Genomic DNA, 14,392 nt, shown 5'->3' with positions numbered 1-14,392 from the left:
ATGAAACTCCATTAATCTCGTGGAGCGAAATAAGAAAAGAGACTCCGAGCCTGGAGAATTCAAAACAAAACTATCTGCACGGTTTAGTGCCACTCGTGAGGAGAAAAAAAAAAGTTTATAATCAGGGTTTGTAGACCCTTTAATGCAAGTCACACTTACTTTTTATGTACCATAGTCAGTTTTTAAAAGCCATCACATTTTCATTACGAGCACTTCCAGCGAGCTTAACGTGACAGACAAAAACGAACGCTCCCCCCGGCCCAGACACTTTGGTCCACATTTTAATCAAGATTTTCCACCAAGCTATAGTCGCTTCCTTTTCATTTGGTATTCTGACTCAGTCCGGTCTGCAAACACTTTATCAGCTGCTTCACTGATGACATTCACACCCGGTAACATTCGCATATGCGCAGCCGACATGAGCAGCACAGTCCACTGCAGCTTGATCTTTATCAGCGTCATTCAGTCTCCATTCTGTGCCTTCACAGCTGACTCCTCCGACTGAAATGAGGTGAAAATTAAATTTCCACTAGTGCAAATTAAGATCTCTCTTTGAGAGCAATAAGAAAAAGAAATAACATTAAATATATGTATATATTTAACAAAAAATAAATTATTGTAGAAAGAATAATATCAAGTGGCACTGATAATAAATTATATCATAACAAAAAAATGTCGCAAAGGAGTTTCACCCATTTGTCTCAATGTTCTGAGCGCTGAGGGTGAGTTGTTGCTGCGCTAAGTTGTAGGATGCAGTATCTTTCTCTCTCTCTCACACACACACACACACACACACACACACACACACACACACACACACACACACACACACACACACACACACACACACACACACGCTACGTATGAATGGGAGATTTAGCAAAGAAGTGGACATTTCTTGTGTTAAATGTACTGCACGTCCTTAGTCTGGAGTGACCTTGATGTAGAAGGCAACAGGCGGACTGCTGACTCCATCTAGTGGTCAAATACAAGAACTGCAGCTCTCCGATAAGACCACAAGAAGTTTGGAAGAAACTACAAAAAAAAAACCAAAAAAAAAAAAAAGACCCGACAACAACAACACCCCCCCCCCCCCCCCAACTCTCCAAGTTCAACAATAACAAAGTGCAGGCAGATAATTACTTACTGGGCAGAAAATAGGATGAAGCTTGCAGAAGAAATAGGCACAAACCTTACCTCCTGATTTCTGTTCAACAGGCCTATACAGTAAGTGTATCTGGGCTTTTAGACAAAATGATTGAATTACTTTTTTTCACCACATACAGAAGCATGAGGGAGCATGAGGAAAATGACTTTAGGGTCAACTTAATGCACGGACTGATGCTCAATGTCATCTGTGTTTACTCCTCAGCACACGGATGGCTAACAGCAGAGACATGGCAGCTGTTCCTTTTTCAATCTCCACCTGTTTCAGTGGTTTTGTGCGTTATGACACACGGCAGAGTGGTGATTAGTTGCATCATTTCATAGCAAGTGAAGTGCCACCTGTCATGTCTGTAGCACTCTTCTGTTGCCAACGCGCTCTTCATGAGATGGTTCCTTTGTGTGTTAACCTTTCGCGCTAGCTTCTGCATCTTAGGATGAGACAAATAAGGCAAAGAGGAACTGTCACAGGGACAGTTCTGACGTTACGGGAGGGAACTGACTGTACAGTTGCATGTTTTGTAAGGTTTATTTTGCATCGTCCGCATACAAACGCCCAGTCTGCCCATTGGGAAGTTGTAACATGCTGGGCATTACAGGTGGAGGAGCTGGAATAGTTCTTTCAGCTGTGTGCGAGCTGCTGCTTGGACACATCGTTCCAGCCAGATTTATTTAAGCAAAACCACACAGCAGCCTGTAGCACCGACTGTTCTAGCCTTCGGTCAGTCTCAGTCTGCCTAGGTCAAACTTCCAGGTCTGGCATTGACTCCTCTTTAAACTGAGCATCATTGTCAGACCCTGTGCCCACGTCCGAATCAAATAGCGAGCGGTCAGAGTCGGGGGAATGTGTGTGCGTGCGTCCGGCTGAGTGGCTGCTGCCATCGCTGTCGTCCAGCGTGTCAGTCCTGGAGAAGAGGCCGAAGTCCAGCAGGCCCGTGGGGGTGCCCCCGCTGCTGCTCTCGCTGTCTCCGTCGTAGTAAAAATCCTCCACCTCAACAAACCACTCGGGCCAGAACCTCCTCCGCATCCGCTCGCAGAACATGGCCAAGTTGATCAGCTCTCCTGTGGAGACATGTAAATCTTTTTGAAGACAGAGAAGAAACCAGCAGGTGGTATCACAGGTGCTTACTGCCTTTGTTAGTCTTTTCTTGTGTCCGGTTTTCTTCCCACAATCACCTTGATCACAAATTATGGATTAAAACACAGAATCAAGCTCTGATGCTGTTCTCTGAAAAGATAAAAAGACTTCAGTGTTCCCTGTGTGAGACTTTAAAGCTGCTCTCTGAGCTTGTGTAAGCAGCACTGCACTGCAGCAGAACAGCACTGCCATCTAGTGGACTACACATAAAAATGCACCAGTGAAAACATCTCACAAGTATGCTTAAATTTTGCAAGGACAAGGTAATATACAAAAACTTGTGATAAAATACAGCATGTATGTGTTGATTTGCAATTACTGAATAGATCCTCTGACCTTTGATAAGTTGCTCTGGTCGTGTTCCAGGTAAAGTCCACATGGCTTGAGCTAGATGCCCAAACACTGTAGCATCTAATGTTGACATCTTAGACCCCATGAAGTATTTCTTATCTCCTGCAAGACAGAAAACAAACAGCAATTTCAAGCAACGATAAAGGGAATATACGAGAACTTCCACAGCACTGTGCAGCTAAAGATGGTTAAATTAAAACTATTAGTAACATTAATAAGCAGCGATGAAGCAACAAGTTGGCCAGCTGATACTGTCCCTGTTCACCAGTACTGGCATGTTGGCTGTTAGTAATCTGCTGTGGCATGTTAATGCAGAGCTGAGAAGACTTTAAAACAAATCAGTTTTTACAGTGATGATTTACCTGCTGCAAATCAATAACAGAAACAAAGTAACCAAACACACACACACAGACACATAATAGATATCAAAAACCAAATTAAAGTACTCCTTTTTCAACTCTGCAACTCATTCCATCTGTGTTGTTGAAAGCTTTCTTGCTACAGATGATTTTCATTCCACTTGTACTGGCAGAAGGTGTTTGTAAACCAACAGTTTTCGCTTTACTTTGAGCTTTTTTGATGCACTAACTGACTTCATGAACTACCTTTAGCTCACTTTTTGAGATGTTTATCATTAAGACCTTTGCACACTGAGTGTGCTGGGAAAAAAATGTTATATTCCGAATTCTTGGGATATGAGCTGGTCATGTAATGTACATGACCAGCACACTATATGTATCCAATATACATATAGGATGTCAGTGGGGCAGTTTAAGCTCTTGTTAGCAGAGTCAGTATCACATCTGAGGAGACAGAAATCATTTCAAAGAGCCAGAGCAGTGTCTAGCCGTGTGCCTGAGGTAAAATAGTATTATTTTACCATTTCAATATCCATATTAATGTATGAAATATCAGTACAACTTTGATGCATCAGGTGTGTGAACGGCTTTATTTTAAGATTACAATACAAAATGATCTATCACTAGCACTAAATCTTAGTTCACGGTTGTTTTTGGATACTTTTCCCCCCACCTAAACACATTTCACCGAGCACATTTTGAACTGCTGCAGAGAGTGCTAACACTGACTAGAAAGACAGAGCATATTTCTCCCATACTGCCTTCTCTTCATCGGTTATTATTCATCTCTGCCTGTCTTCCACAGTGTGTCTTTTGTCTCGTCTCCCTCCCCTCACCCCCAACTTGTCCTGGTTCTGCTGGATGTTTTTTTTCCCCCCAACTCTGCCAAGTGCTTGCTCATAGGGGGTTGTCTGATTGTTGGGGTTTTCTCTTTATTATCGTTGGGTCTTTACTTTAATATAAAATGCCTTGAAACTTGTCATTTAGTGCTATATAAATAAAACTGAAATGAACTTCTTTTTACTTTTGTTTTTAAATTTGTTCAATTTATTCATACATTTTTCAAATAAGTGGAAATACTCTGTGATCTTTGAGTACCCCAGGCAGCTGCTGACATCTCTCCTGGTTGGGAATCCCTGCTCTTATACACATCATCATCAATGCCATTAGAGATGTTTTTAATGTAACCTGTAAACACTTCCAGTATTGCAGAGGGAAACCAAAACACTACAGGAAGGCAGGTTAATGAAAGGTTGCTCAGTATTTGTGTGCTTTTCTTGCCCTTCAGAGAGCAAACTTCAAAGTAAACTAATTTCATTTTGAAGTTGGGAAATCAGCTCTTCTGGTTAAAATGCCAGATTTTAGATGAACACTTCTGGTACTTGTGTGTAACAAACATTAAAAGACGGAAGCCAGATGGTTGTGGAGTGTACCAATGTTTTCACTCGGGAATGACTTTTCCATTTTATACAAGCTGTTGTTCGCTGTAATGACACAAGCAGATCGATGCAAAGCACTATTCTAAACACACTTATATTGCATCCCTCCAGCTAACATCCAGAACGTTCTCTGTTTTCATTTATTACTGTCTGTACCTCAATAAAATTCAAGTGCAAAAATGCAGATAAATGACATTTTGTTCTGATAAATATAAACCAATTAAGAGGAGCTTGTGAACATTTTGAGAAATATCAGCTCACAGTAACAAATTCATGTATTTTCATTGCAGCCAATGGAAAAAAGAAATAACACTAGCTCCATTATCAGCTTGCATAACAGCATTAGCGTATCGCTCTATAACCACAGTCCTGATGAAGTTAGTCTTAGTTCTACTGAACAGGCGTCCGTACCCAGTAGAGTGGCCAGTGTCCTCATGTCCTTCTCCATCAGTGTGTAGACCTCCTCCTTGGAGAAGCGTCCGATGCCGTGGCCGTACATCTCCCGCCGCACCATGCCACCATTCAGGTGGCTAAGCATCCATTTCAGCGTGTCACTCAGAGGCCCACTCATCGCCAGCAGCTTCTGTGTTTCCTCCAGGTTATCCACCCACTGGCAGTAGGCTATTGTCCTGAAGGAAAACACAATGTAGACAACACTGTGTTACGATTACACTGGCTGGCAAAAAGCTACTCCTCTAAATCAAAAGTGAGCCTCAGCTACACCTACAGTCTGTCAGTTTCTTACACTCTTCCTGTACTTACTTAGCTCAAGATCAAAAAGTATTCCAAATGTTGGTCTAAAATCATCGTGGTCTTTTCAAAAAAGAACAAACCGCATTTGAAACTGAGTCTTTGAGCCATCAGTTCATTTGTATCATTTATAGTTGAACATACAAAATGATTTCTACACAGCCAAAAAACCTTATCCCACTCAGCATACAATTCATGTACCAAGAACATGCTAGAAGGTATAACACCATCAATATTAGCACACATATTTAAACATAAAATTATCACATACAAAAGGTTAGGGATATAACAGTTCTCCAAAAGCATGTTTTTGTTCATACTGCTGTTTTTAAAGGAGATAAATAAAGCAAAAACAAGGAAAAACAGCTTTAATGCCTTAATGCTTAAATCTTATTTAGTTAGTTCAGTGACTGCGTGTCTGTGTTCACTTTGGCATTTTCACCCCTGCTTTGCAGAAACATTGTCATGTTGTGTTGTATTAAAGATCTGTAAATCATTAGATCCGTTTCAAGTAAAACCAAAAACTACACTAATACAAGAAAGAAGAGCCATGTTTATTCATCTCTCCAGTCTAGTGCTGTATTTTTAAAACTGAATATGGTGGCAAACCAGAATTTTACAAAGGACCAACAGTAATATTTTACTCTATGATGCTGAGTCAAAGTGAATTAGAGTGGGATTCCAATAAAAGTGTTTAATGAAAGGTCCAGCCACTGCATCGTAAAGCTTTATGTCTAATGACAATTAGCCTCAACTTAATCAATAAAAGTGCTCCACCCATTCACTTGCTGCCAGAACACAACATCGTATATTCAGCCCTTCAAACTGTCGGCCTGAGGGTTGAAAGAAATGCCTGGAATCCGTTCCTGCTGCTCGTGATAAAATATAGACGCCTACTGCTGCAAAGCACCGGCAACTTACAGTTACTCATGAAAAGAAAGCAATGCTGCAGAAATGGCAGCATATAGTGTATCTCTATATTGAGATTTTTCTCACACTGTGGTCCAACAAATCCTGTTTATTTACAAGCAAACAAACCCAACTCAAACCCTCAAAATCCCTTGTGAAACCACCAAAGGACAAATGTTTCACATGAATTCACTCCATAAAACAAAGACAATGAAAACAGCAACTCTGGTATTTCATACATTTGTTGCTTCTGTTCTGCATAAGTTGTCTGTGTATCCAGATACTATGATTAAGCTGTTACATTCTTACACACTTGGACTTTTCACACTGTAGGACTTTTTTTTCTTTCTGTTTATGATCTGAAAAAGTCTGAAGAAGTGAAAAAGTTGGGCTTGGTGCTTTTTTCTTTTTTTTTTGGCTCAACAACAGAACTCAATGACAGCCAAGCTGTTTGTTGATAATAGTACAAGTGCAGGGGAGACCTACATGTTTCTACCTACATGGGTTAGAGCTTTTACCCCTCAGTTCATCTAAAGGCCAGTGCCTGGCCTCTGTCATTTTTCTGCTGTATGTGACTGGTTGCTCAATAGAAACTGAATTAAAGAATCTGGGTTATATTAATTTTCAGAGTGGGGACTATCCATTGGCCAAATGCTACTTCCTGTTATATTATCTGATGTCCAAAGTGTCTGTATTCTTTAAACAAACAAACAAACAAACAAACCAGAAGAGGAGCAAGCATAAATAGAGTATTTTTAATCCCCAGGTAATTTCAAATGCAACCTTTGCAAATGTTTCTGTGCAGTTCGCCACAAACTGCATTTTCAAGATAAAGCTGCAGTTGCAGTATTTCCCAGGGAGAGAAAAAAATGCTAATGTGTGATCCTGACAGATGGAGAAGGATGCAAGAAAGAGAGGAAGATGGATGGATGAAGGATGACTGTTTTCAAAAGTTCTGGCTGCTCAATACAAGAAAGTTTCCATACAGGAAATTTAAATCTTACATGTAATGCCCTCATTGATTTTAGAGTTTTATAATCAGATACATGTCTGATGCTGTACTAAATTACATTTTTTGAAACCTCTTGTCAAATAAACAGTGTTATTCAAGGGTTGCATGGGAATACCTGGCGGTTTAGTGCAGGCTAAACAGTACATCGGACTGGTTACACCGAGGGTGGCAGGGATCATTTTGGTAATGATGGTAATGATGCCGATTAGATTCACTCTGTGAACTATGGCTTTTATACTAGCTTTATAGTGTCTAGGAGTTGGGGCCATTTAGCCATAAAGCTTATGAAACATCTACTTATACAGTATTTTAGTGAACTTTGCTGGCTAAATCCACAAAGAGCAGTGAATATCAGAGCAGCAGCCCAAGTCAGCCAATCACAGCCTGCACACAAAGAAAAGTCCAATGGAGCTCACGAAACAAATCATTTTACTGCGTGACTTATTTCTAACTCATTCTTTTCACCATAGATGTGTTACAGCCCATCTTAGAGTTCCTCCTCCTGCCGAATCCCCCTTTAATCCGCGGTTATACCTGCTGTGTTTGCAAACAGTTGGACATTTAAATATCCAGCATAAGGTTAATCTCAATTTAAAGTTGTATTTATGCCCAGTTTTACTCTTGAAATTCCTCTTTGACATTCACTGGATCACAGCTGCTAACACTAGTTGTCTGTGTATGTCTACTTTAAAGTATAGTTGAGTGATCCTTTTCTGGTATTACAGAGTTATTAACAGATTTGTATTTTTAAAAAGCACAGCAAAATAAATGAGTATATAATAGTAAAGCTAGCTTTGAGAACATTTTCTGCTCTATAACCATGCCACTATGAATCAGGAAGGCAACTCTCTGTGTGCACGATCTAACCAAATCTATCTCTAGGCTGTGTCTCAGTACACAAAGAGCAGCACGCTGTCATGCTGCCCTTCCCTGAAATAAATAATTCACTCAATAGGTCTATATGTGGGTCCAAACTTGGTGCAGGGTGCATGGACAAGCAGAGGAAGAGGAGCAGGGAGGTGACACAAGGAGACAAGACGGGAGGGAGCGTGAATGTAGATTACATGAATGACCTCTGCTGCTTTTTGAGAAATGGAGCAGATTCAGTTTATAACACAAAGCCAGCAAATTGTTCCATCCGTTGTTCCTTTTTTATAAGTGAACTAAAACCAATGAGTAGTTCAAATTGTGTTCTAAAATTATTATATAGAGAGCAATAGGCCATACCACATGGATCAAACCGAGTTAGTGTGTGTATGTGCGTGCGCCTTTGTGAGGGGGATGGATAGAGAAAGAGAGAGAGAGAGCTTTTAGGTAATGGAAAACACTCCTCTCGGTGTAGATGGAGTGTGGAAAACGATTTCCTAGCAGCATGTCTCTCCCCCAGTGATCCTGGAGTGACTCACTGCTGCGAAGGATGGCAGATATCACAGCCTGGGCTGAAAAGCTGCACAAACAATGCACAAATAATCTTACTTTTTTGTTTTTAGAATAAATCTGCAGTGTGTCTTTTTTTTTTTCTTGCTGCTAAAATAAATTGGACCTTTTTTTCCCGGGAGGATCCATGTAGGCGGTTCCTCATATGGTTTAGCACTGAGCACATTAAAGTGTGCATTTAAATATGAATGCATACACACAAAATTACATAATCAACTCAGCACCACATAATTTCACCCCTCAAGTGCAATAATTAAATCAAACTGTAGAAACAGAGAACTGCTTTTGGTCTTTAAAATGATCTGACAGTGGCTTTTCCATTTAAAGTGCCTGAAGTCTTAGCTCTTAAAAGCCTTTCAAAGGCACAGCTAAAGCACTGTATACCTATACGACTTACTTACCAGTAGAGGTGTTCCTCAACCATTTTGGTGACAGCGCGGGACACAGCTATCTCCTGTGGGGTGAGGTTCTTGTTGAGGTTCACACCCAGCTTCTCCTCCAGGAAGTCCACTATAAACTCTGACCCCGACACCTGTTCGTGGTTGTACTCGATCCAGGGCATCTTACCTTGCGGAGATAGCCTGCCATCAAAGTAGTTCTGCAAAGGGAAACAACTTTGCACATGAATTTCCTGGGCTGTGTGTACATTTTATTAACAAAACAAAGAGACTGTAGACCTATGTGAAAATGGAGACTTATTTGTGGCATGAAACTACACAATCATTGACTAACAAGCTGTAAATCACAAGTCATCATCCATAATAAGCATGTGGTTTCAAAGTCAGACCCAGTCTTCCTCATTGCATCCATTTTTTGCAACCAAGATGGTCATTAACAACTAAAATCTTAAGATCTTCAACTCCGTCACGTCCAACAGCTTTCATTGTTTTTGTCCTTATATGGAAGCTGTTGACAAATGGGACCCCATTTCTAAGCTGCCATTAGCTTGTGCTACCCAGTGTTGATGCTGATGGAAGAGAGACATTAAGGCTGTGCAACAGAAGTAGCTATTAATGGCTGAAGAGAAAAACAACTTCAACTCTTCAGAGGCAGAAACACCCCCCTCCCCTCTCTGTTATCACCTGGTAGGGCAGATCCGCCATCCGCAGATACGTCTCTATTTTGAGGCAGAAGGGCGAGAGGCTGGGCACACCATTCTTTGGCCTGGAAAACTGATGGAGGATGATGGCGTCTTTGGAGTCCAACTCCTGCTCCTTCCTACATAGAAACCAAAGGTGGGGGAAACTCAATGAATAAATGTTGTACCTGTAAACGTTATACCTCTTTAAAGACCATTCTTAAACTCGCTAACATTGTCTCATTTTGTACATTTTGTGCCAGTGTTAACGTTAACAGCATACTTTCATCTATTCTGTGTGGATGAAAGTATGCTTTGGTGTCTCGAGCCTTTCCAACTATGCATAGATACCAAGAGGAAAAACTGCCTAAAAATGTTTCATTTTAACCCAGCGAAGCCGAAATCAACCGGTTTTTCCACCTGTTTTCAGGGTCAATTGGTGCAGTGGGGCCAGTGAGATAAAACCAAACGTAACTCAGCATCTGGACAGAAAACAGGACTTTGAGTTCAGCTTCAGGCTCTGGCCAACCTCCCTGTGAGGAGTAGGTCACACCTGCAGTTTCTTTCTAGCACGGTGACACACTATTCGTGCCGAGTTCTGTTTTCTTTGCAAGTTTAAAAAAAAAAAAAAATTATTATGTTAAACAATTCCAATGAATCCCAATCCAACTTTATTTATAGAGCACTTCAGAAAAACAACACAGCTGACCAAAGTGCTTTCCTGTTAAAAGACAACATCAAGATTTAAACAAACATATTAAACAAAAAGGAAAAAAATAATATAAATCACAGTAAAACATGGAAAACTATAAATAAAATAAACAATAACATATACAAGAAATAAAACTAACAATAAATGAAAATAAGTATTAAAAGGAACCAAAAAAACAACACTTTCTTTATTCACACTGAGGTCACTAACTTTTACATAATGAGTCTGTACTTCAAGTGACTTTAAGTGTTTTGAGATATACTGGCATCACTAGCTGTTATTATACTCCATTAAAACTCTTTAAGTGATTGTCAAGACTAGAAATTTTATTTCCACTTTGATAGATCGTTCTGTGAAACAAGGAGCAGCTGAGCTACCTAAGGCTTAAAATCCACAAAGTTGTATTTACACTGCTCCACTGTATTAGCCGAGGGGTATTAAGAGCTTCAGTTATAAGTCAGAATATTGACTAAATGAGTCATCTCTCCTCCCATTGTACTGTAGGCCTGCTGTCTAAAGACACTTAAGATAATAATAAGCTAGAATGCAATTGTGCAGGGAGGATGTTGGTGGTATTCCTACACTGCTATTACCGTGCTAAAATTGTAGTTGAGGAGTGTCTCAATGCTATCTAATATGGCAATTAGAGTTAAGACCTTTTTTGCAACCAGAGAAATAAAACTACACCTAACACATCAGCACAGGGAAAAAAAAACTACATCTAATCTGATTTTACTACACCGCTTTCCTAATCACGTTACACATTCATCTGGGCATCTATTTCTATTCCTGAAGAAGCTTTTAGGCATCATCTCAGGTACACACACACACACAGACCCCATCTGCTCCGTTTAGCATCTCTTTTATCACTGACCACTGCTCCCTATATTTGAATAAATTTGTGTAACTGCAAAGCGGTCTGACAACACTTACTCCACTTTTAACCATCCTTTTTTAGAGTTAGGTTTGTGGAAATTATATTATAGATTATGGTTGCTTTTCTTTTGAGTTCTATCCTATTTTACGATCACATTACAACATGATGTCGTTTTTTAATTATTCAGAGGGGAAAAAAACGTATTTCTGTACATTAAGACAAAAATAAGTAAAATAAAAATTTTTACCCAGGCCACTTTTAGAGTGACAGAAAAAAAATGATAGAGCAATATTTTGCATGGCACTATTGTATCAATAAAGGGACACCAAATATCTATATTTTATTAAATAAATTAAAATACTCTGGAAACACTACAATAAGAGAGCTCATATCATGTAGCACCAGCATTAGATAAGGTTAGCGGAGCAAATTCACATGAAATCAGCTGAACTTTTGCAATATAAAACAACTCAATAAATACATCGTTAAAAAACAAAACAAAACGAAAAACCATCCAATACTGGACACAGTTAGCTTGACGATGCTAAGCAAGCGAATCACTAAGTCACACGAATTCATTTGTAACAACAGATATTTGACTGTGAACAATTTATCACTGTAACACTTGGTCACAGTTAATTACCGTATTATCAGAAACTGATTCCATGTAATTGGCAACTTGACCCCATTCCAGGCTGGATGTTATCTAAACAAAAACTAAATACAAATCTGTTTTTACAGGATAGTACAGAGTTTATATTTTATTATATTCTAAAAAATAATATGTTCATTTCTAATTTAATATCAGCAACATGTTTCAAAAACCCCAAGTCAACAAAAGATTGTTTAAAAAAAAAAAACAACAACAACACACAGCTGGTTGAGTGTTTCACAACTTATGAGATTAAACTGTCATGGATGCTCCATCCTAAAATATAAAGAAAAGAGCAATCCCTCAATCTACTATCAGTTCATATTTCAGTGCCAGCATCTGTGGTTGTGTGCATTGTGTGCTTTGAGGCAACGTATGCTGCCATCCAAACAAGCCTTTTATTTTCTCTCAGGGAAGGCCTTGCTTATTTTCAGTAAACCACATTCTGCAGAAAATATAAATTCATGCTTGCATGACGACAAATTCTTATTTTTTTCATAACGTTTGTAGTTAGGGCTAAGGCAGGCTAAGGCTGCAGTGGGGACTTCCCATGATGCACTAAACATTTCTACTAATAATAATAATAATGGATTGGATTTATGTAGCGCTTTTCAAGGCACCCAAAGCGCTTTACAATACCACTATTCATTCACTCTCACATTCATACACTGGTGGAGGCAGCTACAAACTACACTCACCTTTTTTCACTCCCCATGTTTTTGTTTTTTTTAAATAAATCTAGTGCATGCCATTAACTTTTGTCTAGTCTCTCCCATAGCTTGTGGTTTGACCTGTTTGCGGCTGAGATCAGAGCAAATATTTTTGATTTTCCTAAACTTTGCTCTGCTGGAGATTCCTTCCTGTTTAAAGGGAGCTCTTCCTCTCTATTGTCACAGTGGTGGCTAGGAGTTGTTGGTTGTGATGCTAAATAAATAAACTTGAGCTGACTGTGGTGCTGAAACCTTGCAGGTCTCCTTGGTAGCTGTCCACAGTTACATGGTGCTGAAAATATTCTAAATCTGCAGAGAAACTGACATCATATTATTACGCCTGATCTACGCATGCCGTCCTTCTTCCATGCACGTTGTGGTGCTTCGTCTCTCAGAGGAACCACTTAAAGAACTTCTCAAAGATCTCTCAGCTGGGAAAAGGAGAACAAAAGCTGACTAGTCGTAGCAGCAGCTCTGCCAACAATACATCACATGGCACGGACAGATGACGCCGGCAGGCTGCGGGGCCAGCCTCAGCGGCCTGCACGTGATTCAGAGTTTCTGCACGAAATGCACGGTTCACGCAGCTTGTGGATCGAGGAGGGGGAGTGAAAGCAGAAACTACCAGGCCACTGTAACAGGATGTTCTTACTTCCTGGCACTGGCCTGGCCGAAAAAAATAAATAATCCGTCCATTCACAGCCAGGCGGTCTGTGCTCTGACAATAGTCCCGTGTTAATCTCTCTTACAGTGACCGCATACTGATCACCAGCTTTCATTGTAGAAAACAACTGTAAATGACGCGGACAGCTGCTGTGTCTCAGCTCATTAAAGGTCAGGCTGATTCCGCAGCGTCCGAGGAGCGCTTCGTTTAGACACGCTCAGGTGCCGATGTGTTCCGCACGGGAACTGGCACACGAGCGGACGCGTGACTCGCTTATTAATTATTTTTTTAAGTCTCCACCTAGTGTCGTGTCCTTTGAAGGAGAAAACGAGGGACGGCAACCTCAGCAAGAGCCTCTTCCCGCGAGAGCTGCAGAGGAACCACATCCCCATGTACACACTCCTGTATCCATAATGCTTTATGCGGTGTCACTCATCAGTCACTGTCAGCGGGGGTGGGTGCGATCAAAACGTGAGCCCCGGGAGGCAAAAGAAATACTAAACAAACAAACAGAAACCTGGTGGTGATAAAGATGATAAAGAGCTCAGGAATGTTGCGCGTCCCTACCTGATGGCGAGCAGCTCATGCAGTAGGTAGGCTGCAGCAGCCAGCAGGGCCCCCCCGGTGATGTACAGGGTCTTCTTCCACCAGGAGTCCGAGCCCAAAACCGACATGATGCCTCCGTAATCCTGCAGAGGAAAGGCGATGATATAGCCATACAACGACTGCTGCTGCTCGGAGCCGCACAGCCCGATGGGCAGGCTGTGATTCCGCCCCAGTTCAACAACACACGGCCGGGAAGAGGCGAAACCAGCAGCCCAGTACATCCTCTTCCCTCGGTTACAGCCGCCCCGCGTCCTCCCTGCTGCAGTCCCCGTTAGGCTTCATCGAGACCCCCGGCGCTACAGGACGCTTAGTGCAGATCTCAAACACCAAAGGACTACAAATACCACAGTACTGTGTGGGATTTCTGATATGTGTGCACGTCTTCACTGCATTGTCGTGTCCTAACCGGGAGAGAACATGGCCTGGCACTCATGCTGTAAAGAGAACTGAATTTGGCTCTGTTCCCACACTCGTACCACGATTTATGTCAAGCTTCTTGTCTTCATAAACAAAAAGACCCACCAACCCGTCTCT

General features: G+C 40.9%; 1 protein-coding gene across 1 annotated transcript; it reads right to left on the bottom strand.

Annotated features, from left to right (window-relative positions):
• Positions 1 to 1,677: 1,677 nt before the first annotated feature.
• Positions 1,678 to 14,150, bottom strand: faxcb (failed axon connections homolog, metaxin like GST domain containing b). The gene is made up of 6 exons (XM_026185547.1): positions 13,820 to 14,150; positions 9,642 to 9,777; positions 8,961 to 9,157; positions 4,863 to 5,080; positions 2,639 to 2,755; positions 1,678 to 2,226 (listed from the first exon to the last, which is right to left on the bottom strand). Exons 1-6 carry the CDS (start codon positions 14,077 to 14,079, stop codon positions 1,907 to 1,909), a joined length of 1,248 nt encoding a protein of 415 aa, XP_026041332.1. The 5' UTR covers positions 14,080 to 14,150; the 3' UTR covers positions 1,678 to 1,906.
• Positions 14,151 to 14,392: the final 242 nt, after the last annotated feature.

The sequence above is a fragment of the Astatotilapia calliptera genome, chromosome 11, assembly GCF_900246225.1.
Source record: "Astatotilapia calliptera chromosome 11, fAstCal1.2, whole genome shotgun sequence".
NCBI classification, from domain to species: Eukaryota; Metazoa; Chordata; class Actinopteri; order Cichliformes; family Cichlidae; genus Astatotilapia; species Astatotilapia calliptera.
The sequence above is the reverse complement of the archived record's forward strand: the minus strand, read 5'-3'. Positions and strand labels throughout refer to the sequence as shown.